At 38.2% G+C, this 26248-nt stretch overlaps 2 protein-coding genes across 2 annotated transcripts in view; one reads left to right on the top strand and one right to left on the bottom strand.

Moving 5' to 3' along the window:
• Positions 1-1851, top strand: part of LOC109632081 (RNA-binding motif, single-stranded-interacting protein 3-like) — a 118701-nt gene extending 116850 nt beyond the window's left edge. Inside the window, exon 14 of the mRNA XM_020091200.2 lies at positions 1274-1851. Within this exon, the coding sequence (XP_019946759.1) occupies positions 1274-1277 (4 nt within the window). The 3' untranslated portion in view covers positions 1278-1851. The remainder of the gene's footprint in view (positions 1-1273) is intronic.
• Positions 1852-5532: 3681 nt separating this feature from the next.
• Positions 5533-14458, bottom strand: entpd3 (ectonucleoside triphosphate diphosphohydrolase 3). Its single transcript, XM_020091225.2, has 10 exons — positions 14299-14458; positions 11136-11255; positions 10588-10705; positions 10268-10427; positions 8929-9088; positions 8613-8840; positions 7601-7864; positions 7400-7510; positions 6846-6983; positions 5533-5904 (listed from the first exon to the last, which is right to left on the bottom strand). Exons 2-10 carry the CDS (start codon positions 11250-11252, stop codon positions 5716-5718), a joined length of 1485 nt encoding a protein of 494 aa, XP_019946784.1. The 5' UTR covers positions 11253-11255; positions 14299-14458; the 3' UTR covers positions 5533-5715.
• Positions 14459-26248: the final 11790 nt, after the last annotated feature.

Here is a 26248-nt window from a genome sequence, read left to right as displayed (position 1 = left end):
TGTATCTGCTTTAAAAGACCCTGGATAGAGAGAGAGGCTTATAATGCAATCATCCGTGTCATCCTGTGTTTGTTAAGGCTGTGATTCCCTAATAAATGAATAATGTTAAGTAGTCTGCACTACAGTTCACAATGGAGGATCACAAGTGTCTTTTTAAAAAGTGTTTTATTCATTTACAACTAATTTTACAGTGAAACTAGGTATTTACACATTTGTTTAAATACAAAGACTCTTTATAGATATATATATATTAAGATTATAAATAATAAATTTGTTGATATTTAAATCTACCTAATGTGGCATGTGTATCACTTTGGGCCCAAGTAAGTACAGTATTGAATTTGGTGTGATGCGATCTGATCAATATTAATAAACCTTGAATAAACAGGTGGTGGCTGCGACTCGTCAATGTGAGTAAAGTAAATGTTCACGACTACGCCAAAGAAAACTGCTCACTATTACAGTTTCAGCAAGAAAGCTGCATGTTAGAACGGGAACTGCACTTAATACAAATTTAAGATAAATAAGAAATAAAAATCATGAAGAAGATTTCAATTTATAAGTAAAAGATAAAAATATGGTGCGTTAAATAGAACGTTCACAAAAACAACAGCAGCTTGTTACTTCTCTCGGCCAATTTGCATAATGTCCCCAACACAAAATGACATGAAAATGGAGAAACTAAACAAAAAAATGTGAAAAGGAAAAGCAACAGGGAAATGGAAATGTGAAAAGAAGTCGCTGTTTAAAATGCCTGATTAAATTCAGACTGCATGCACAATAACAGCAGTTTTTTTTAAATTCCATCATTCATCAATTTCTTTTTCAGAAGGTAAATTCACAACAATTATTATTCCATTTTATAATATTAGACGATTATATTAATAAGATGCTTATATTGTAATCTGTAAAATGTATTAATGTCTATCTTATTGTACAATTAGTCATATTATCGACTGATGAAATGCTTTATGACTATTTGCACTGCTTCATACTGTAGCCTACAGTTTAAACATAATTCTCTGACATTTGTTGTGTTGTTTGTTACAGAATCATTTCAACCTCGGCTTGTAAAACACAACCTCCACATTTTTATCTTCTTCCTTGTGTTTGTCTTGTTTTTCTGCCTCCTCGATAACCTGCTGCTGTTTTTTCTTTACACACAGTGGTTGGACAAAAAATGCTAAAGAACACTTTAGACACACTAACACTGTCCAGAGTTTCCTCAGTTACCCAATTTTCTTTTCACTGACTTTTTTTCTGTCCCTTATAGATAATAAGATCGGTGGGAATCGTTGCTGCGTTGCCTTCAGAGGGACTGCACTGAGGCGCTGGAGACACGGACAGAATCAAAATGAAACAGGGACATAGAAGAGGAGGTGAGGGACAACACTGAGCGCAGAATGCTTCCACTGTGCACAGGCACCAAATAAAAGACAAAATGATGAAAAAAAAAATCTATTATATTTCTTACCTGGTTGAACCAAGAAATGACGGTTCGCTGAACTCGAGGACGATGAAATCAAACACAGTCCGCAACTGTGAGTTTATCATTTCTCACCACGAGACCGGACTTTGCCTCCAAAGGAAAACGAGAAGAATCTAAACTCAACCAACAAGCTGTACAGAAAAAAAAAGAACATTTGAATGTGCAGGTAGATTTTCAGACTTTTTTTATTAAAAAAATACGTAAGGAAGCAAAGTCTAGAAAAAAAACAGGTCGTCTTCCTTTGATATTAAGCTACATTATTTTCATTCTTTTTATTATTTGAGTAGTTTTCTAGAATATCAATGTTTTTCTTAAATCTTTATTGCCTTAATTTTCTCAAACTTTGGGAAAAAGTTTCCATAGTTTTGAATTATTATTAAAAAAAAAAAAAGACTGAGTGATTGAATGATTTGAGAGGTTCCTGGAGTTTCAGAGAGCCTTGAAGACGAAATCTACAAAGTTTTGTGTACAGGTTAAAAAAAAAAAAGGTTGTATTTGTATGAAGATGATTTTAAATTATGTGGTGCGGTGCAGCTGGTGTTGGTCGATAGGGTAAAAAAAAGCTTCTTTAATGCGACTTGTGGAAAGGGTCAATCCACTGCTCCCTGGAGTTTAGCTTCATCACGGGATAAAGGTTCTGTTTCTCCACTGCATTTGTATTGTTTTTGTTTTGTGGGGTCTTTATTACTTTCCACAACTTTTTGCTTTGCCTGCTTTGCTTGTCTCACTGCAAAAAAATCAAAGAAATAAAGTGATATTTCTGACTTTGACAAAAAGCAGAACAAAACATGCTAGGTTTTTTAAATGTGCAACAAGCAATAGTTTTAGAAAACAACTGTTGACAGTTTCTTTAGTCTTTCTTAACTGTTGAAGAAAAAGCAGCCGACAGGTGGCATATTTTATACCAAAGATGAAGAAACTAAGTAGTGAAGAGATCTTCCTTGTGTTGCGTTCTCTTTATTTTTTCACCTCTGAAACGGATTATTTTTTCCTGCTTCTCATGCTGTTGGTGGTGCGAGAGAAACATGCAGAAGATGTTTAACACAATTGCCTCAACCAGAAAAGTGTTGAGATTTGTCATATGTCGTCTGGTCTTAAGCTCTAAAGGGGAGCTGTAACATCTGTTTGGAGACCAAACCCCCTGTGGTAAGGAAGAGATATTAAAAACAGAACGTATATTATTGGGAATAAGTCGGTATAGTACAGAAAGTCGTGAAAAGGCTGAAAATGCATCTTATCCTGTGGAATTTGTGCGGTGTAAACTTGTGTTAACACCATCCTCAGGCTGCATCGACCAATCTCTAGCCCTACATGCCATGACACTGGCTGCTGTGAGTCAACACGAAGACGTTCGAGTTAATCATCGTGAACGTCTCAGTGCACACAACAAACCGCTCGCTGTATCGCCAAACAGAAGCCATTTAAAATGTGAGCTTGGCGATGAAATCTGGTGAAAAAAGGGCATTTCTGTTAAATGAAATCATGTCAGCTTATGTATATTCTCCTAAAGAAGAATGTTTTCTTTTTGTGTTGCCTTTGTTATTTTTGAGAACTGATTATGATATGTGAGCTGCTAAACACTTTTCAGTATTGGGGATTGAGGTTGTCTTGTGTTGGGTGGGTGTGGAAAAGGTGGTGCCCCCCCTGGAATGACCATTTTTACAGCGGGATATTGACGATAGTGTGTTCTGAATATTAGGGAAACGGATGAGAATAATAACAAAAAAAGAAGAAAAAAAAAACTAGCTCCGAGGTCACAACCATAAAGCCCCACCCACCTGACTCTCCACCAATGAAAGGAAGCTTAAGAAACAGGAGCGGACGTGAACGGAGAACAAAAGGTTCAACCAAAATCGAGCAGATACAAACCTCTAATGGAAAGTAAGTTATTGAAAGAAGAGAGAGAAAGAGGGAGAGAGAGAGAGAGAGAGGGGAGGAAGCGAGAACAAAAGTAATATTTATGAGATCTTTTTTTTTTGTACAGATGTGTAAAAGAAGATGCAACAGAAATAACTTTGATGATGCTATTTTTTTATTTGCTTGGTCACATGCCTCCCATGTCTTTCAAATTGTGATTCTGAGAGTGTCTGTAGAACCAGTGGATATTGCTGTAGTTCCAAATGTCTCCTTTTTTCTTTTTTCTTTTCTTTTTAGACAAATCTTTCAATAAAAAAAATGTTTTAAACAGCCCACACTCATCTTGTGTTTTTGGCAGATGCGACTTCCACCACTAGAGGACACTGTTGTCAATGAAGGGTTGAATTTCAAAGCAGTCCCAGTAAAGTCAGCACATTGGATGAGTCATGTACTTCTACTCTCCAGCAGTGGGGGGTGTAACACAGTATATTTACTTCATTCCTGTACCTTAACGTGTATTGCACATTTTCATGTACTTGTACTTTACTTAAGTACATTTACTTTCAGGGACTTTTCACTTTCCCTCCAAAACATATATCAGCAAATCTTTTTTACATGCATTGTGTGATTTACAGTGGAATTCTAATCCAATCAGAGTGGGCAGGTAACATTAGACTCCGCCTCCTGTAGCAGCAGCATGGTGAAGAAGAATCTCCTGAATTGGATAAGGCTTCTCTTGGCAAGTACATTGAATCTATTGCTTACAGTGCATTTAAAAGAAAGCACTTACTTTTACTCAAGTTGAACATTTCATGTAATACTTTTACTTTACATTTCTGTCTATTTGTACTTTTACTTATAGTAAAATGTTTGACTACCTCCTCTATATAGACAAAAGCATCACGGAATATGTTTCCCAGACAGAGTATAACGTTTACAGAATGGCAAAAGACACACACGCTCACACACTTTTATTTTTTCTATGTTTTGGATTTACATCTATAGAATTGCTCCCTCGCAGCTATTCCTTTCACCATCTAAATTCAGGGTTTCTCTGACTGACTGACTCATCTCGAGAACTGACATCTGGAGTCTATACAGAAAAAAAAAATCCAACTCACATTGTATTTTCTTCCCTTTTATCAGCCATCTCGATCACAGAGCTTTTCAAACATGTTAAGAAATCCCCATCTTGGGTTATTCATCGTGATTCTTATCTTTGTCATCATTAATACAATCACGTTATCTTATCGGTTTCACAGTCTTACGCACTTGATTAATGTATACTGACCATACATTACCATAATTATGCATTGATTTACTGTATCTTATTTTTCTTATTTTTAGTTTCTTATATCCTCCTTCCCACTACCAGATTGGTTTACTTTTACTCAAATTAATCCACTGATTGAACTTTTACTGATGTGAGCAGTCATTTGGATGAGATTAAATAAGATGTTCCTTTATTTGTCCTACAATGGTAAAAACTCAAGCGATAAATAAGTAAACATGCAGTATTAACATATGTAAATATAAAAAACAGGGACAATACAAACATAAGGAAATATAAAAATAACAAAAATATATACAGTGTAAACAGGATAGAGTGTAACTGGCATTTCACGTAAAACATTTGAAATATTAAAATTAAGCAGATACAACAATGTTGCTCAAGGTACAGAATGTTCTGTATTTATTGTTATTAAATGTCCCGAACTCAGAAAAAAACATTTTAAATGTTTGCAAATTGAATATATAAAATGCTATGACTTCATTTATTTGATTTGCATAATCTTAAGAAAACAATGGCAAATTTCACATTCATTCCATTATTTATTAGGGAGAATTTCATTCATTCATTCCATTATTTATTAGGGAGAATTTCATTCAGTAAATACGGAGAACTGTTGTGTAGTTATAGTTTCAGATACACAGTATAAAACAATAAGGCCGCAGCAGTAATACAGTTTCAGAGGTAAAGCAAACACATTCAGTGCAATTACATGTATAACGGAAGAAACTTGTTAGCACAGGGATTACGTCATGCTTTTTTGCCTGATGGGTTTGTGTGTGCATCCCGAGCACACTAAGTTAAATGTACAGAGTCTCACTTTAATTTTGAAATTCCACAGTGTAAAACACCAACGCGTGCTTAGGTCACCACAGTGCGAGTCTTTTAGCTGTAAAACAATATTTCCCTTTAGTCGAGCTCCAAAAAGTTCACTAAATGTACATTTCCCTGAGGTACAAAATGAACTGCATTTATATTTTCAGTAAACATCTCAGGCTAAGTAACTGTAACACTCTCCAGTTATGTACAGGATAACAGCAATCCCCAGGCTTTGAATGGAAGATCATTTCCTTCGCTCTCAGTAGCAGGTGCGAATGATGATGATGAAAACTATGATAACCATGACGATGGTCAGAGCTGAAAATAAAAATATAAGGCCGGCAAAGACAGGGTTGGTCAAAGGCGTGATGTGTTTCACTTCAGATGGGATCATGTTGGACATACTCAGCATGTAGCCCAAACTCCAACCCACACTGGTGTCCTTCACCTGAGGAGAAGAGGGGAGAGATAAGACCAGAAGAGACCAGACCGGACCAGAAGAGATGAGACCAGATGAGAAGAGAAGAGAAGAGAACAGACAAAACCAGATGAGAAGAGAGGAGACAAGACCAGACCAGAAGAGACAAGACCAGACAAGACCAGTAGTGAAAGAACGAGACCAGAAGAGAAGAGAAGAGACAGAATGAAATGAGAAGAGGAGAGAAAAGATTTTTCCATTTTCTCACTGTGAATTTACGTGTGGGCTAATTTATCACTGTGCATGTCCAGAGAAGTTAAGAATGTCTCACAGCTCAATCAAAAGGATTTACAGCTACAGCTCCAGGGCAGAAAATGAGTCATAACACCCAGAGAACACAACTAGAAAACACTCCAAGTGTGTCTGTTTGGTACTTTCCTCTCATCGGATCTTTGAACCATGGGACTCCCAGACACCCCCAGGGAATTACACAGCACTGATCAGCACACTAACCCGCTTGTTGGTGGGATTTCAGACTGGGAGCGTTGCCATCTTATGAGGGACGTTTCTGTCTGTAAGCAAGCTGCCCTGCAATTTGATAATTACGGCTCTAATATGCAACTCTTTTTAGAGCGACTCTCTTTCCTCTTGATTCTTGAGTGACCGAGTGTCACAGGCCATGGGCAGTCCACTGTGAAAGTATGCTCTGTATCCTCAGGGCAGCCCACAGCGATACATTGCATGTCTTTCACTCAAGGCTCTGAGTGCACACAATCGGTATATCAACCCTCCATCTTTAATGAGTCCCAGTGGGTGGTTTGATTTCCACTTGTGTAAGTTAAAGGTTGTTAAGCGCCTGTATTTGTGCATGAGTCACTGGTGATATCCGGATGGCTGTGTTTTCATCAACCCTGTTTTCCTGCAAGAATATGGGGCGTAGATGATGAATAGAATGGATATACAGTACCAACCTCTCTTTGAAAGCTGATTCCTGTCCATGTCTCTTTGTCAAACTTGTAACCGTCTGCCAGGAGAGTCAAGACGTAGTGAGCTCCATAGCAGTAAGTCCTCAGGTGTTTCTCAGAGATCCAGTTCTTTTCTTTTTTAAGCTAATAGCAAGATAAAAAAAGATGTGACTTAAGCCGTGATAAGGAAGAATAATGACACAAGCAAATTAAAATGATTGCTATTGGCAAGTTATCAACATTGTAGTCATAGTGAAGATGAACAAACAGAAGAAAACCCGGTCCTGCCTCAGTCAGTGATGTCAGAGCAGGTATTCTGCCTGAGGAAAAAACTCTGCATCTGCCAAGCAATTTAGCTTCACCCTATTATTCATAGTTCGACTTGTTTCTCTGTTGTATCTCTTGTATCTCTTTCCTTGTTGCTATCTTAACCTCTTTCTATTTGTCATTCTTTCCCTCCTTTCTCACATTGTTCCACTTTTCTCCCTCCTCCACTTATAGACGGTTGTATCCTTCTTTACAGCCTTCATTTCAGATGTACACCTGTTTGCAGAACTTACCACTGTCCAATGCTTGTGGCAGAATTCTCTCACTGAAGAGTTGAACTGATCTATATCTGAAGTGCCATTCTGCACAACAGCCCGAGCAATGAAGAAGAATCCAGCGTATGCCTGCAGGAGCAGCAGAAACACAGAGTTAAAAGCTGTTTTGCACCTTCATCTGCCTACACTTACATGAGATATATTTGCACTTTGTGTTACCATGAACTCTCCGGTGACTGGCGCCTGCTCAACCCCGTTGAAGGAACAGTGGGCTGAGGAACAGGTCTTGAAATCAAATATTGACTTCACTATGCTGCTGCACTTGTCTGAGTCAGGGGCTCCCACCATGAAGAGATCCTGGTCTGGGTTGTAGTTTGCTGGCTTCTGGGTGCACTCTGTGTTATAGATGGATGAGGCCTTCAAGGTGATGTTGAAACCTTCAGGGTAGCAGGGGTTCAGAATGTATGCTGGGTCACGTGATTCCTGGAACATTGAATGGAGGAGGGAAATGTTAAGAATACTGTTTGAATTGATTATAATAAATCTAGCAGTTTTGAAGCTTACGCACAAAGGTTCTTTCCAATTGAAAATCAATCTATCTATCTGTCTGTTTGTCTAAATGGATGTACAAATGTAATAGTTCAAACGAGTATTATAAGATTTATTAAAACATTTCATTTCATTCTTTTCATATAAATTACATGACATAAAACTGAACTACTTATTTACATGAATTACACATGATGAACTACAGATCCAGAATACAAGCTGTAGAGTTGATATTTGATATTAGGACCCTGTAACAAATGTATGACCTTTCATTACATTTTATCACAACGTAGCATATTTCTTTCCTGCTGCAAACTCTATTCGTTTCAAGAATGTAGCTATAAGCGACCAGAAATAATGCATTTCTCAGCGACGCGCCTGACGACATTTACGGTCCAATCAATATCCTTAATGACATAATGCATCCTGGGCTGGTCTCCCCTTGCCTGTTAGCAGCTGAAGGACAGCAGTGTTCACTAATCAATTCTTTAATAGGCTTTAATGGATTTTCACGTGTACATGCATGCAAGAAAACCACACATACACATGTGCATTCCCACTGCCACATGCACAAACAGGAACATAAAAACACAGACAGAGAACAAGCTGCAGCGCCCATAAATACTTTAGTCAAATTCTTTTCATACACACACATATATTTAAAGACAAAAAGCTGTGTTACCTGTACTATTTTGTCCAGAACTCTCTTATCAGCCTCATTTTTTCCATAGCAGAGGAAACTGTGAGTGTAGACATTGTAAGGGTATCCGTACAGTTTGACAGGCATGTAGTTGGGCCCATTGAGATCGTCCTGAACTGCGAAGGCTATTTGGGTCGATGCTCCACCAAGGTCCAAGGATCCGACTGTCTTTGCCCCCTCCTTCTGCACAAGGGTGTTCCACAGGTTTTTCTGTATAGAGGAAAATGAAACATAGTGAAGCAGCATGCAAGTAAACGTTGACCGAGACAGAGCAGACAGATCGATGACAGCGTCGGACCTCCAGGAAGTTTTCCATCAGGTAGTTGACGGTGATCCACCCATATAGACCTTCCTCTTGACCTGTGATGATGGAGGCGTTTTGGAAGTTGAAGGGCAGGGAGCTCAGGTATTTTCTGAGATCTTCCAGGATTTCATTTGATCTCTGCTCATCGTGCTGACTGATGGTGAAAAAAAGAAGTAGAGGTCTTACTCTGAGAGGTCGTCAAAAAACTTTTTAGAAAAAACACATAATGGAAGTGTTAGAGAAGGAAGCCAAATAACTTTCATGAATGTACTAAATATTAAGCTTACGCCAGTTAAAGTTAGCATATAGACTGAATATACATCCCAAAAATGACTTTAGTATGTCATTACAGGGAGATGCCGACTATAACAACAAACTCAGTAGTGACATCATAGGATGAAGTCAAATCTAAAATATTGCGTATTTAGACTTTGGACATGTTCAAACTGATTCCTAAAGACTAAAACAAATCTGATGATTATTTATCTATTCACTGCAGACCATAGATGGGAAATACAAATACTTTGCTATAGTAGCTGTTCATGTATCTGTACTGTATTTATTTTTTCTGACAACTTTTTATGTTAACTCCCTATGTTGTAACACAAATATTTGTATGTTCTACTCCTTGCATGTTCAAAATAGGCTCGTTACTATTACGTTTTAATGCATTTGAGAGCAATTATCCAATTTTTTTAAGTTTGCATCATCAGGCCCCGCCTCCCCAACATCAAGACAGATTTGAACTTGTATTAACTATTGGACAATAACACAGAGAAGAAGATTCCTTGTTGTTTATGTGTCAGGGAAAACCACACACAACACAACACAGCCTAAAAGACATATCAAGAGGAAACTGACGAGAGGGAGACTGCAGAGGTGAATATGATGATGACAAGAAGTAACAACAAAAAGTGAAAAATCAGCTAATATCACTGAATTTGAAGTAAAGCAACAAAACATGCCTCATCCCTGCCTTATTTAAAGAAAGAATACTTCATTCAATGTATTGTACACAGACAAACCAGTAGAAATGTGAACCACATCACTCGAGCAAAGTGATGTGATCAGCCCTTGGTCAAAGAGCATGACTTATATGATCTGACAGCATAATCTCATATAACCACCCACTAATGTGAGGAGATCCCACATTTCCCAGTATCATTGTTCTACTGTGTGTTGCTGGATGTGTCTTTACTGCTGGGGCCTGTCTCCAGTAGCTTTTGGGTGAAAAAAATCCATGAGGTGCATGAATGAGGTGAAAGTGCTCTGACATTATAGGTAATGGTGAGAGAATTTCCTGAAGCTATAAGTCAATTTGACACTTTCTTACTGCAGCAGTCTCATCCCGGCTGTGGCTCCGAGAAACAGGGGCGTGGTTTTGTGTTTTTCAGCAGGAATGGCCTTGGTGATATTGGCCATGCACTCTTGGAATGCTTTCCATGACTTGACATCTTTCTCAACATCAACTTTCATATCGGAGATGCCGTCACCTGTTGGCACAAGGCCGAGTTGAAATGAAATTGAAGAGATGAGACAGTGAAAACGATGTAAGTTGCCTGAGTACATGCGTCTCTTAACATTTTTAATTAGATAAAGGCAGATGGAGTTTTCTAGTTATAAACAATAGTAAATACAGAATAGAAAATATACCAGCAACTCGACAGTCCATTATCTGTGTCACTACTCCTGTTTCATTCTGCTTCTCCCCCGGCCACTCGTAGAGGTACACATTGGACCGAGATGAACCCGAATCTATCACTATCCCGTACTGCAGAGAAGATGAGAGAAAAATTAAATTATGTTACAAGGTCACATATTTTATCTGACCACACGTTTTATTTTGATGTTGATAATCTGACAAAAGAGCTCAGACGATAAAGATTGTGTTAAACTACAGAGCGGGGCTGTGACACCCACGCACCGAACTTCAAACAATCCTGCAGCACCCAAAAAAAATACACATTGTCCATCTGGACCTCCATCAACCAACAGCTAACAGATGAAAACTTCTCTCCCTGAGACTCACATCTGGATGATGTCTGCTAACACTTTCATATATGAGTGTTTGTTTGTATACAAATCTCTTTCACACTGTCTGTATATGCATGTGTTTTAAGTACTTTAGTCTACAGCCAAAAGGGACTTCCTGTGAGAACATGTGTGCATGGACATTTGTGCACATACATGCACACGCTCACCTCTAGGCTGTACTCTTTAAACGCCCAGGTATCCTGAATGATGGCAACAGCAATGAGGGCGGCGATGCTGGCCAACAGCAGGAGTAGCACGCCTGCTATGCGACACTTGTATGCCATTTCCTGTTGGCAAGAAATGGGGTTAAAAAAAAACAAAGAGTGCGGTTCATGCTAAAAACATCTCGGCTCTCAAAGTGGAGACGTTTTAGAAAAGTGATGATGAGCAATAATAAAAACACTTTATTTTCCTGAAGAAGTAAAATAACATGGCAACATTATTGATAGACTGAGCAATATCACCGTTGTAAACAAGCACATTAAAGCAATGAAAAAAATCAATCAGAAAAAATGTTGTGGGTCATGACTCAGTTTAAAATGCTTTTACTGTTCCCTTTTGTCAAGGACGCTGAGATACTTTAACCCTTATTATCATTATCATCATTATTTATTATCTTTGCGCTCTTAAATTCAAAAAGGCAAAGCAGCGACATGAAAGGAGGATTTGTTATATTTGATATGATCTGCAAAGAGGAACACAAGTTTCTAGTGATTCTTTGAGGAAAGTGAATGCAGACTTGAGTTGTGATTTCAGTTTGTGGAGGTATACTGGCTTATATGGAAGAATCATGGACTGTATGGCGGTGAGCCTTCTCGACTCCAGTCCTGATGTCCAGAATTTGTGATTCACTTGGACTTGAGAAGACTTGGTCAGCACAGTCTACAAACGATGACAGTCACACTCGAGGTTGGAGATGAGGACTCCGATTTTTTTAAATAGTGTTCAGAATCAGAATCCTTCGGGAACGGACATAGACAACAGCGGTGACACTACACAATAAATCATGTCACTGTATGTGATTTTGACCTGTCCATATATTGTCTAGTGTGAAAGTGCATGTACATTATGATTGTTGCAGAGTTGAGAGTCCTTACGGCTCTGGGGGAAAATCTTTCTGACAAGATGATTTGGTGGATGGGGATCTGTAGCATAATTTCAAGGGTAAGGATGATTGTAATAAAATAATAATTTGGCCTATGTTGATATCTTTATCAATACTATATCATTCTATTTCAGGCACTTGTGTTTACCAGCCTACATGTGCTAAAAGGCCTCAGGACATGCCGCTAATCCAGCACTTTGCTTCCACGGATTATACAGTAAATTCAATGTTGATGACTCCGAATGTAATAGAACTTTAACTTTGAACATAAAATGGCTTCTACATTTCAATATTTCACAAATATCAAAGGGCAAATTGCAGTTATTAAGACATGAAATTCGACCTCCATGAGTCAGACTCAGTTCATCTCGAGTCAGACTCTTTTTTGATCAACTGGGGCTTGGACTCAGTACAGACAGAAAAATCTAGAACAAACAAACATTGGGCGGCACACCAAGAAAAAGAAAAGATTTATAGAACGTCTCTGTTTGAATTTTATTTTTATACTCAGTAACAGGAAACAGATTTGACGTGCCAGATCTACTGTGTGTGAGGAAAATGAACACAAACGCAAGGTCAAGAATTGAGGACTGCTGTTCTCACTTAGTCATAGTGATGTCCAATATGTTTGCAATTAAAGGTCGCACACAAACTTTAACACGCTGTAACATGAAACGCAGACACACACACATTTAAACTCAGGATTATTTCCCCCTGTTGCATGCCGTCCTTGAGCATCAATGAACATTATTCAACCAGCCTTTGCTTTAACCTGTAGAGAATGCCCCGTCATGCTGTATCCTCAGGAATTAAGTGTTGTGACAATATAATTACAACCTCCTACAGAAATTACGTAATGCTGTGTCAGCTGTGTGTTATTGTCATACTCTCAAACGGTAGCACCGTAATCGTCCATCTCTCTCTACCGCTCACTTTTTCCTTGCATTGGTGTTTCTGAATGTTTTTTTTAAACTGTATCAACACATAAAGAACATTTGTCTCCTCCATCATCAGCGGGCTGTAAAAACAACTCAGTGCTAATGTTTGTTATTGTACTAAATTGCAGCATTTAAGGTTCCACAGCAACATCATAAACAGGTCAAAGGTGTGATTAGAGCCACGCGACATAGCAACATGTCTAATGTCTGTCAGCAAGGTTGATTTAAGTCAGCTTTTTGTTTTTACAGTAACTTTTAACTTTATGTGACCAGAGAAATGAGAATCCCACCAACATATTAAAGAACACTTTAACACTTCTTTTCTCCACCCTCATTAAAACACATTCATTGATGAATGTTTGCTAATATAGAGTCTTTTAAGAGTACTGAATCATAACAATGATAATAAATAAAATCCTTGTATTCATATGAAGATGAAGAGAAAAATCTCTCTAGCACCACACAGGAGGAACCTGAGCTCAGTGATGTGTGGCTTTACAGGGCAGCTGGTGTACAGTGTCCAGTGCTTAACATCAGATTTATCCTGTTGGCTCCAGGATGCTTGAGCAATGACGCTTGTGACTTTCAGTGGCCGTCCACAATAAGTCACCAAATTATTCAAATAACATCCATCAGGGACTGCAGTTATGTTCGTGGACAATGTGTCCATTACTACAAGTAGTTAAAACTAAAATTAAAGTAAGTCAATGTTTGTACTTATATATGATCATGTTGATGTATTTTTGCCCCTGAAATAAAATACTTAACTTTATAGGATGCTGAGATATATTCCGTCTGTATTTATACTTTTACTCTGCCGCATCCAGTGACATTATTACTTTACTAGATAAGACACATTTGGATTTACTTATCTAAGTCTACACAAAAAGAACAGTATGGAACGCTCTAATCTGACTAATCCACCTCCTTGCAGAACAGCCCCTTCTTACTCCACATTTGCGTACAAGGTAAAGAAAATACACAGCGCTTCAAAAAACCGGAAGAACTAGTAGTTGTTATAAACACAGACATAACACACATAAACCTACGAAACACAGACAACATGCCTGTAAAAAGAAATCCATTTGGACACACTCATTCATAGTGGAACATGTTATTGCCTCTGCCTGTAGAGACTGGTCCACATGAGGAAAAATAACACACCCATGCAGAAAATCATCTCACACAATGAAGCACATTTACCTGTATGAAGGAACCCTTGGAGCATTAGTGGTTGTTAAGATAGATAAATGTACACGAGGAGGAAAAGGTCTGTTTGTTTCTTACCTTAGAGAGTTGGTTAGCTGAGAGAGAGTGAGAGGACTCTGAACTGGGTATGAAGAAACACAGCAAGAAACACAGAGTGAGAGACAGAGAGACAGAGAGACAGAGAGAGTGCTTGGCCCAGAGGAACAGGAGTGGTGTACCCCAACAAAACACACAGTGAATGAGTGAGAGAACATGGGAGGAGCAATGCATACAAACCCCTCCCACCACACCAGTGCTACAGAGCAGCCTGCTCAGGAAGTGCAGCTGTAGAGAAAGATGCAGGGCTGAGCCTCCTTCTCTTCTCTGTGTCTAATGATTCAACATAGATATACGTGTAATTGCGAGTATGCATGAAACAATGTGAGAAGAGAGAGCGGAGCAATGCCTGTGAGTTAATTGATGTAATCAATAAGATAAAGTGCAGAGTGGCTGAGTATCTGCTGCACAGGTTATCACAAAGTCAGCTCTTATTAGATTAGGCCTGAACTGAAGGATGGTTGCAAGTTTATTCACATTTCATCAACGAAGCAATGCTCGTGATTTAGCTGAAATATAAAGGGGCCGGAGGTAAAATGTAAATGCAACGTCAGACAATATTAATGTTTAAAAAGTCTAAATGAGTTATCAAGTGTCTCCTGCTTTGCTTTGAGAACTGACACTTGCATCAGATCTGCAGTTCTCTGGGGGTTTCTTCCAGACATGAAAACTAAACCCTGGTTCTGGTTTAGTTTTGACTCTTTGAACAGAAAACAGACAGACAAACCTGTACCACACGACCTGAGGAATCTGGATTGTTCATAATGTAACATGAAAAATCCTGTTGAGACATGTGTGCTTGGATTATAAGATGGCAGTGTCTGATTTCTGTAATGTTTTCAAAGCTCTGACTTAAAATAGTTTTTTCTCTTGTCAACCAACAAATACTTAATAGTACTTAGTTTAATCTATGCTTAACTGAAGAAAATTGAGGCATATTTGAATAGAATTGTTTAGTGTGCTTGATCAGAAAGTTTTTAGGATTGTAGTCCTCTGTTGATATGGTTATGTACATGTGTGCATCATCTGTTTAATGATAGAAACATGTTTTCTTGTTTTCCATAATCTGAGCCACTGGGTGCATGGTGATATTGAACAGAATTTGCTCCGTAATGGAGCCTTGAGGAACTATGTGTGTCATTTTTGTCTGCTCAGATGTGTTATTAGACCTTAGTTAGGGTTCAAACCAGTTTTGTGCTGTGCTAGAAAGGCCCACCCTGTTTTCCAGACAGTCTTGCAGTATGTTTTGTGTTCAGTGCAAAATCTGAGGTTATGTGTTTGGAAGCATTTTTGAAAAAGCCTGTTGGCAGATTATCAAGGCAGCAGGAGCATGATTGAACAAAGAAAAGTACAGGATCAAGTACTGTATCAACAATCATGGATGTGTTGATATTTGCAAACTCTTATTCCTATGGTAATTCTTACAGTTCAAACTATGAGTCATTTATCTATTTAGCAGCTCTACCAATAGAAATTTGTACTATAATCCTGAATGTTTGTTTTGCTCCCAGAGACAGCAAACACCTTAAAGCCTGATCTTGCATGTACAGGTGTTTTTATATGTGCAGGTGAACGTTTTTGTATTTTACAGTACATTATGGAAAAATAAACACTGCTTGCATTTTTGTGTACATTAGCTTCTGAGGTCCAGATCAATGGTCAATTATTTCCAAAGCAGGAAATACTGACATTCCTAAATACAAGAGGAAGTATTGGATTTAAGAAAGATACATCATTTCCAGAACTGTATGGGGGCAGTCTATCAACTTTTACATGTTAAAGTTAATTTAATAGTCACTGGGGGTGCCACCATTTTGAAAGAAGTTGGAATTCACACAGTATGGAGAATATAACAAAAACAAATAATGGTAAAAGTAGGATCTAGCATTTTTGGAGTTTGACCAAAGGACATAGGCTACATCCATATGTACACATTTTGGTTTGAAAACCGCAACGAACTCTGTCCACATGAGCATTTTGGCTCCATACCAGTTCTAATCCCAGTCCATACTTACAAACCTGAAAACTCATATCACGTGACCACTCACCTACAGTGGGTATGTGTCTCCCACTGGACACAGAATCGCAGACTGCTTGAATAACAGCTTGTCTCATACCCATGTAAACAGTTGTATCATTGGAAAATGCAGAATAATTAACACAACAGCAAAGAAACAGACAAACCATGTCACAGAGTAGCCAAGGCTAATGACGTGTTCTTCTTTCAAAAGGGAGTCATGTGATAAGAGCCTGACCAATCAGCAAAGGCTACAACTGAAAAGACCCAATCAGCAATGTTATAGTCTATGTCGTTGTCAGTTTCTGCCTGTTCAGACTAACATGCGTTTAAAAAACTTCTCCATTTTAGCGGCTCTGAAACTCTGGAGTGGTGTAGACATCAGGCATATCCGCAGCAGAGTTGATGCGTTTTAAAAAGAAAATGTAGTTACGTGGACGTAGCCTTCAGCTGATCATATTGTATCTTGCATTTTGACCACACAGCTTTATGGAGAAGTAAATACTAAATAGCTGCAGTGTACATGAAACCAAGCTGTGTAAACATCAATCAGGCTTTAGTTGTATTGTAGGGGAGACAAATAAAGAGTGATTATAGAAAACAGCATGTTTAGTATGAAATATATTATTGTTAATGTTGATACACAGTTATATCTGAAAGTCACCCTCTGTCTTGCCAATGATCCCATTTTAACAGGGTTATAAATTAAATTGTAAAACTAAGCCTCGGGGCTAACTGCAGTCTACTATGAGTCCCACTTTGCCTGAGTAGAGTCAGCCTCAGGCTTCAGGCTTCTCTGAGCTAAGATAACTAGGAATGTGAACAACACTCAAGGGTGTGAGGATCTTGCAGCTGGTCCTGCTTTGTCTCCACTCTGCACTTTGCTTCATGTCTTTTTTGTATTTGTACGTGACCTACATGTTTTTGTCATTTTTTTATGCTTTACATAACTGAGGCAGCTTTATGCCTACAGTAGATTCCTTAACATTTTAGTATGTGGGTGGTCGTCTGCTCTTTGCACCGTCTACAAAGAAGACATTGATGGGAAAGTGAATTTCATGACTGATTCAGTGGACAATGAATGAAGATGAAGTATTTTTCGCCTCCTAAAGTGAGACATGAAACCCACCGGTCTAAATGAACCGGTAAGACAAGACTCTAAATGCAATTAGATTTGCACTAAAAGAGGAAATGGAAGACAGACAGAGAGCTCTTTCTTAACTTCGTGTGTTTCAGCCTCCTGGATACAGATTACATACCAATCCATCAGAGGCGGAGTGCTTCCACTAAACTGTTCTATGGGTGGTGGCGTTTTGTGTTTGCATAGAAGTCTAACAAAAGTGTTAACTGCATTTCCTTCCTTGTGGAATATTTGTAAAATATTGTAAAAAAAAAAAAAAAAGGGGGAGGGTTACTACAACCAGCTTTTATTTACACCAATGTTTGTAGGACACTGCCATCTTATACATTCAGAGTCAGAGTCTGTGCGGTAGCCCTAAGGAACTAGAGCTGCGGTATCGAAGTCCGGCCAATATATGAACTCGACCTATCATGAGTCAGTCTCATTTGTCAAGTTCAGTTGTCAGTTGTTGACCTATACTGCAGCCAGCCTCTAGAGGGCAATCAAGAGACTTTGGCTTCACTTTTAGAGAGCAGTTATGTCATCAAGCCCTATATATAGATACAGTCTATGGGTAGTACTTCCCCACTTTACTATATTTTTTAAGCTCTTTACCATAAATTGTTGTTTATTAAAAAAGCATAGAAAAAAAACAGAAGTGTGTATGTGCATGTCTCTTGCTTTCTCATTCATGTTCACCACAGTAAATACAAACAGGACCCCTGCTAAAAAACATTGCTCCATAGTGGCAGTAACCATCGTAAATCTACTCAGTATAGCTCAGTGTCATCATATGAAAAAAAACATATATGTGTTTTAAACAAATATGGTGTCAGAATAATTAATGTATTTGCAAATGTTTGAGTGAACTTAGTGAATTAAGTGAATTTGCTTTCCATTCAATATCCCCCATGGCAACAAAAGTGATATAGTGATACTTGAATTTTTTTGTTCTCTTTTTACAAAGTAGAAAGAATAGATGCAGATATTTTGTTTTGTTGAAAATTACTTTATTAAACTGTGAGACATGAATTGTTAAATACATCAAACAGGGATGACTGAGTAGTTGTCAGGTATTACAACACTGTACAAAAATTGTATTTGCTATCTCTCCACTCTGTTACATATTCCATGTGTACGATTTGGAGAGATAGTCACTTCACCCCAGAGAACCAAGGTTACAATGTTACCAAGCGATCTACTGGTGAACACTGCACTACACTCTTTTACAGCATAACTAAAATGTTCCTTGATGCTTTATCCTGTTTGTGTTCAAAAGATCCTGCAAATAGGAAACTCAGGAAAGTGCAAACTGTAACTCCACCATGGCCAAATAGTCCCCTTAAACTCCATCAAGCTGCATCAAATTGCACACAATTGTAGACATCGGTACCGTAAATGTGCCTGATTTTTTTCTGGGGAAATGGTTAAAAATGTTGATAAACGCTCTGTCTTGCAGTGTCACAAGTAGTGAATACAATTTCCTGGATCTGTTCAGGTTCTTCCCTGACCCAACACATCCTTCAACCAAATTGCATTGAAATCTGTTCACTTTTTATTGTGTTATCTTTCTTACAAACTAAACCAACAATCAACCAAAGATAGGCATGACAACAGAACAACCTCTTTGGCGAAGGTACCTGTGTTTGTTTAAGTCAAATAATCAATTATTAATCAAAAATACAATTGATGCTTTATCATTCTGCACTGACACATTATAAGGTAATGCTTTTAACCGCTGTGGGGCCAGGCCCATTGCTGCAGCCTGTTCTTATGGCCTACAATAGATTTACTTGTCAGTAAAGTTTTAATTTCAATATAAGCAGTTCCATGTCATTTTCATTTCCACATTTTCAGACTGAGCTGTAGTGGTTTATACCCTTCCTAACATTTCAGTGGGAGTCCCATCAGCATTACCAACTCTACATTACAACCGTTAATTGTGAGCTGAGATCTGGAAAGCTGCCCAGAGAAGTTCTTGCTAATTGTCAGTGTGCCTGATGTGGTGCTTTCAAAGCGCACTAAACAACCCGCCACATGCCAGGGAGGAAATGTTGTGGCTGTGTAGTGGCCAGATCAATTAGAGGACATAGGCACTTCAAATCCAAACCCAGACCCAGGGCAAATATCTCAGTTTGAGCATTGGTTGATAATGGGGTCCTCTGTCTATTTACTCATCCCTCTCTCTCTCTCTCAATTGATTTCTTGCTTGATTCTTCTTTTCTCATACTTTCTTTCTGACTCACACTTTAACATTTGATGAACCCCTTCTCTCCACAATTACTGTCTTACTGACACAAGTCTGCTTCTCAACCATAGATATAAATCAGTTTGTTTGATGTATTCCATAATCAAAATTATTTAATAGAAGATGAAAGCTGATCCAATTCTGTGGTCATACTAATGGAATGTATTCACTGTAATTCAATACCATGAAGGAAGGCTGCTATCAAACTATGGTGGTGGAGTGGTCTGCTGGGGAAGCTGCAACATGGAAAAAACTCGACAGAACGGTCAGGGAGGATCTGTTCTGGGAAGCCCCCTCGACTCACTAGATTTGGTGGGAGGAAGGACAGTGGTCAACCCTGATGGTGAACACGCACTACCCCATGTGGGACACTCTAACTGCACTGGGCAGCTGCTGTCAGACTTTATGATCAACGCTGCCAATTCCCAATAGACCACTCACACCGAACCTGACAAATGCTCTTGTGTGCAGTATCAATACTACTATGTGAAATGATGTATATAATGTTATATCTCTTCTTTTGTCTTAAATTAACACAGTGGTAATTACCTGATTTCAATATTCCAATTTCGTATGTACAATCCTACTTATACTATATCCTGTTTTTGTGTTCATATGGCACGTTTACCATTTGTCCCTGTATCTTATCTTATCTTATCTTATTTTAACACACACTGCTAATTTACCTAATTTGAAATAGCCTAATTGCAACATTTCAAATGTCTTATGTGCAGTCCTTGTGTGCACTGTTTCTTTATGCTTGAATGGGATCATTACCTACTTTTTTATACCAATCCTGTTTTGTTATCTCTGAATCGCATCTTAAATGACATTTTGTTTCTTGCAGTATTGTCTCTCATAGTATCATATCTTGTCTTATATTGTACCCTATCATATCTTTTCTTGTCTTATCTTAACGCACTTCGACTGTAACTCATTTCAATATTTCTATTTTCTTATGTGCAATCCACTGTTTCTTTATGTTAATATGGCATGATGCCCTACTTTTATTAATAATGCTTCTATTTTGTTTTACCTGTATAGTGACTTTTCTTGTTTTGTCTTGTTGTTTCATATCCTATTGTATCTCCTCGTATCGTATCATATTGTTTTGTATCATATCTCATCTCATCTCAAAGTGACACACTGCTAATAACAAGCCCCTAAGGTCAGAGTTAATGTAAAGATTCTTGCATTTTGTTCAACCAATTCCAGTATCTCATTTTTGAACTGTGTAATGCATGACCAGAAATACATGCATGCACAAATACATTATGCATATAGAGGAATTTTGCCAGAGACCCACCCAAGTCTCTAATGTGTGGGCTGGTGCACTTTAAATCCCCCCGCATTTCACATCAACCTCAGCGGCACCCATCCCCTCATCTACCTCAAACCTAACTCAGCAGGGCCCAGCTCATGTGCTAACCACTGTAGAAAACTGTCTTTATGGTAGTAACAGCCATAGTGTAATAAATGTCCCTTTACTGGTACTCAGAGACATCCTCAGGAAAGATGTAACACAACCCTGACCATTGCACAATAAAGCTGTGAAATAACACTTATCACACTGGTATTGAATTTTCAAAAAGGAAACACTTATCCTAATAGGACTCTAAGTATTAGTCTTCAAAGCAATCAGAGCCCAGTTTAACAAGGGGAGTTAAATGCTAAGCATGTAACATGATCTTTGATTGTTTCAAGGGTAGCTGTGACTTCAGATTCAGTTATGTGCTGATGGCTGCTGGATTTGAATGTTTTCCAGTTTGATGCCTCCCAAGTGAAAAAGCGTCTTCAAATGTAATCTGATATGCTGAGCCCACAGTGAACAATGGAGCTGACATCATTTACTGGACTGGAATTTATCACTCGGACTTCAGCGTTGTAGTTGAATGTCCAATGTGGATGTGAGCAAGGCCAAGCCTCAAGTTTTAAAGCATAATCTCAGGAGTTTTTCTGTCTCTTCTGCAGTGAGATCAATAAAAACAACTTTATTTAACTTTTTATACTGTTCCTTGGTGAGGATTGCAACATCTGCTAATTTAGCATTGCCTCCACCAAAGTAGTTTCATCAGCATTTGTGTGATTATTACAAAAACACAACTGGACAGATTACTGCAAAATTGATCGCATGGGTCAGGGAAGAACCCATCAAATTGTGGTGCTGATCCGGATCAGGGGGCAGATCCTCTTTAATTATCCAAATATTTAGGAGGTGCAAATCAATGAGTGTGTGCAATTTCATGATAAAAATCATGATCTGGTAGATTTGGGAGTGGAATTTATTCAGCCACTATATGGTAACAAATAGGATTAGAAACCACCAATGTGCAGCTGAGAAGCGTAATGTGGCCTAAAGCTTGTTTTCATGTAGTACACAGGAGTGCAGTACACAGGTTCACTGGGCTCACTTCTCTCTGACTCAACTAAAAAAGAATGAATAGTTTTTTCACCTATAAGCAGAAGTGTTGTTCTACTTTGAAAATTTTTTAAAAATCATCAAGTTTCCTGTTAAATCTTCAGTACACATGATTGATTTGTTAGTTTTGCTAGGCTACATCCTGCAGATGGTAGCAACATTATATATTTCATTCGGAGTCATCATTCCCTCTCACCACCCAGTGAAAGTAGGTACAATATTCACTTGTCTTTTAAATCTATAATCTTTTCTTTCAAAAGGAACATGGAGACTCAGAAAGATGTGGTATAGGTCACGAAAAAATCCATTAATTCTTGGTGCGTATCTGGGAATGTCTTTTTACTTTGCTTGACATGATGATGAATGATTGAATGAGTTTTTCAAAATGTTTGTGAGTTTCTCGTGAAAAAATTTTGAAATCTTGTTGAAAAAAGTCAGACATCTGTGTACAGGTAAAATTTTGTTCGGATCTGGATAATGTTTTGGTTTTTGTGAATCAAAGTAAATATTTTTGAAGGGGGTGATCGTCATTAAGTTACTGTATGGTAACAGACATTCCTCTCAGCTGTATTAGATTCATGAATATTTTGAAAATGTATGTTTACCTGGGGTATGTATGTGATGCAATACATGTATGTGCAATAAGGTCAGCCTTGGTGGAGGTATGCTCTCTCTGAATCCCCTCGGAGTTCCCTTTGCATCAACAGCTGACTGTTCAGATGGAAGCAGAGCGGTTCATAGAGGTGGAGGGGTGCTGAGGTGTGCAGTGTGATGCACTTCAAACCTCGGCCATGTGCAGATCCAACTTGTTTGAGACTATTTGAACAAATGATTGAGAACAGTTAGATCTTTGTAAAATAACTTCTCAGTTATGACACTGAAAGTTTTCTTGCCGTTTGTTTTGCTTTGGTGAAGGCGCCAGTAGAAGTCCATACCCAGCATACAAATATAGTAACAGTGTCTCACAGCAGTACACTGTAGTATATTTGACCCAAAGATATATTGGCCATGCAAAGGGCAAGTCCTATAGAGTATCTGTCGGTGTCAGTAACAACAGCATATTTCTGGATGAGGGTTGACCGATGACAACTGTTGGGTTTTCAGCTGATGGGAGATGTGACAGCGTCTCCCCTGCCAGCATGAGGGATAGCAGCCTCTTGTGGACAGATCAAGCGAGTGCAACGCTAGAGACATTTCTCACCCCAGGAAACAGATTTGTGTGGCAGAACAAATTTAACAAATATAAACTAGAGCGTTAATGGAAAGAAACCCTGGAGCTTTGGTCAAGATGCATCAAACATCTTCATATATAAATACATTTCTATTATCATTAAATATTCCTGTATGCATGCTGTTATTGAGTGTTTTGCCATGTTTAATCAGAACTAATTGGATAATAGTCATTTTAAAACCATCTGGGAACAATCACAGAGAAGTCACTTGTAATGATAAAGGAATAAAAAGCATCACATGACAACAGAGAGGTTGTTTTTCACTAAAGAAGATTTTCAGTCATCCCAGTCACTATCAGCAAAATGAGTTCCTCCATTTATAGTTCTTATATTATTTTCTATTAATGTCACTAGGATTATTTCACTAAGAATTGCTGGAAATAATTTATGTAATGTTGTGTCATAGTTTTTCAAGTATTGCAATACCCCACATTTTAATCAATATGATATTTTTTTAGAATACAGGAGGAGGTTGTAAGGGACCCTTGAATATTTTGGGAAGATTCACCATCTTAAAATTCGATTGTATATCAAAGTGAAATATATATTAAGTTTTCAATATTAAGTAAAAATGTGTAAATGTTTTTTCTACATTATACAGTGCAAAGCATCGAGAAAATATTTTTGTTGCTGCCTTATAAATCATTAAAATTATTATTTACCCTTTTTCAGTCCACGCTTAATAGTCATAAGAAATTTTTATTTTGATGATGATTTATTTAGAGGTTTAGAGGATTTGTAGAACAAACTGGCAGAAAATTGCCAAAGCCAGCTTGTTGCTTCAAACCCAAGAGGACAGTGTGTACTGCTTCAACTAAATACTTGAATTAATTTGAATTTGTACATTTCCAAATAGTCTGTTGAGTAACCAAAGGCTGCAACATAGAATATGAAAAAGTGAAATCAGATAAATGTCTGAATGCTCTTTATCTTTTAGGAGCTAATGTATTTATGCAGCAACACAAAGGAAATTATCATATTCTACCTCCATTTCATCTTAATCTCCAGCGTCCCTGGGTGTGCTTTAAGAACTGACATTTCATTCAATGGCCCAACTGAACAGTGTGTATAGTAAAAGCACATATTTTATTCATACAGGTTTTACAGGTCAAGTACACGATCTTGAACCAGTATCAATATAATAGCATTTATACATCCCATGTGTACCATTATGAGTTTACCATTAATTCTGAGCTGACAGGCCATAGAACCTCTTCTCTTTGGCCTTTTGCTCAACCACCTGTATGATTGTACTTGTTTTATATAACACAAGTTGTTTGATGAAAAGTTAGCCAATTATTTTATATTTAGCTTTTCAGTCAGGTGAGTGAGCAGGACAATAATGTTGAACAGTAATCAGGGGCTAAGAATTAACCTAATACTGAATCCTTATCTGTATTTATAGAACATCGGCCTTTGTCCTCAGGGATTAAGATGCTCAGAGGAGGCTGAGAGCCATAGCATGTTCGTGTAGTGTGTGTGTGTGTGTGTGTGTGTGTGTGTGTGTGTGTGTGTGTGTGTGTGTGTGTGTGTGTGTGTGTGTGCGTGCGTGTGTGTGTGTGTGCGTGCGTGTGTGCGTGTATGTGCACCTCTTCCATGCTTGTCATCTTTAATTGAGCACACAGCAGTGGAGGGAGAGCAGAACTCTTCAGCCTGCATTTTCACTGCCCACTCAAACATGGCTCAATTGAATTCAATTAGCTTTATTAGCATGGCATTCACTCGTGTGGCCAAAGCACAAATACAATATTAAAGACAAATCGAGGAATCATATAAACAATTACAATGTAAACAGCAACATTAATAGTTATCAAGATAATGGAAAAAGAAATTATAATATGAACTATAAGTAATACAGGTGCTCAGGCAAACAGCAACATAAAACATATACAAATAACAAACGGGGATGGTCCCACTGGTGTCTGTTGTGAGGATAATTTCTCGCTTTGTGTCAAAATTTTGAATTTGGGGTTATATTTTCTCATTTGTGGAAGAATTCCTGCATCACTGAAAACAGGGGTGTGTGCTGGTGGATAATGAAAGTGTCCAAAATAAAAGTCTGACTGTGGCACAGCGTCTCTAGGCAGCCAGCTCTGATAGTTTCTGCCCTTCTCCATTTGCAAACCTTCGTCACTCAGTACGTGCACTATTAGCGTCTTTCTCCAATTGGTATCAGTGACTGTGGTCAGGTAATCTGCCTGTTTATGACCAAATATGTTTCTAAGATGTGTTGTTACTCCCTGAGGAAGAACACATTGCATTATGGTGCAGATCTGGATCAGGGGGTGGTTCCAGGATTTTTTCCTTTTCATTTTATATAACGTTTATTGACATTTTCACCAGTTTCCCAGGGAATGAGTGTGTGTAATTTGGTGCAGCTTGAATTTAAAAGGATTGAATTTAAAAGGACTGGGCATCTGTCTCCCCATCAAAATGTGTTTCCCCCTAATCATGACCTTACCCTTATCCCAATCTTACCCTAACTCTATAACCACAGTGGGTGGAGCACAAATGGAAACACAACAGAGGGAACAGAGTTCAACACAAATGAGGGCGATCATGTTTGTGTGACCTGTGCCCTGTGGCCTGAAGGGTGCAGTACACTCCACCCAATATTAAAATACAACATATAAGTTTGGATCTGTTAGACACCCAGGGAAAAACACTCAAACATCAAAATCATGACACGTGGAAAATGTGTGGTGGTGCGATATGAAATGTTTTGGGGTGAGTTATTGCACTTTTGCGAGGTAGGCTGCTTTACATTATAGTAGAGTTAAAACAAGTTTTAAACAATTTAATTAGTACACTGTTCTAGTGCCAGACATGGTAATCTTAAATGTGTGACCCTGATATATTATAAAATGTATACGTTTGAAAAAATCAATCAGACTAC

This window comes from Paralichthys olivaceus, chromosome 13 (genome assembly GCF_024713975.1).
Source record: "Paralichthys olivaceus isolate ysfri-2021 chromosome 13, ASM2471397v2, whole genome shotgun sequence".
In the NCBI taxonomy this organism is placed as follows: Eukaryota; Metazoa; Chordata; class Actinopteri; order Pleuronectiformes; family Paralichthyidae; genus Paralichthys; species Paralichthys olivaceus.
The sequence above is the reverse complement of the archived record's forward strand: the minus strand, read 5'-3'. Positions and strand labels throughout refer to the sequence as shown.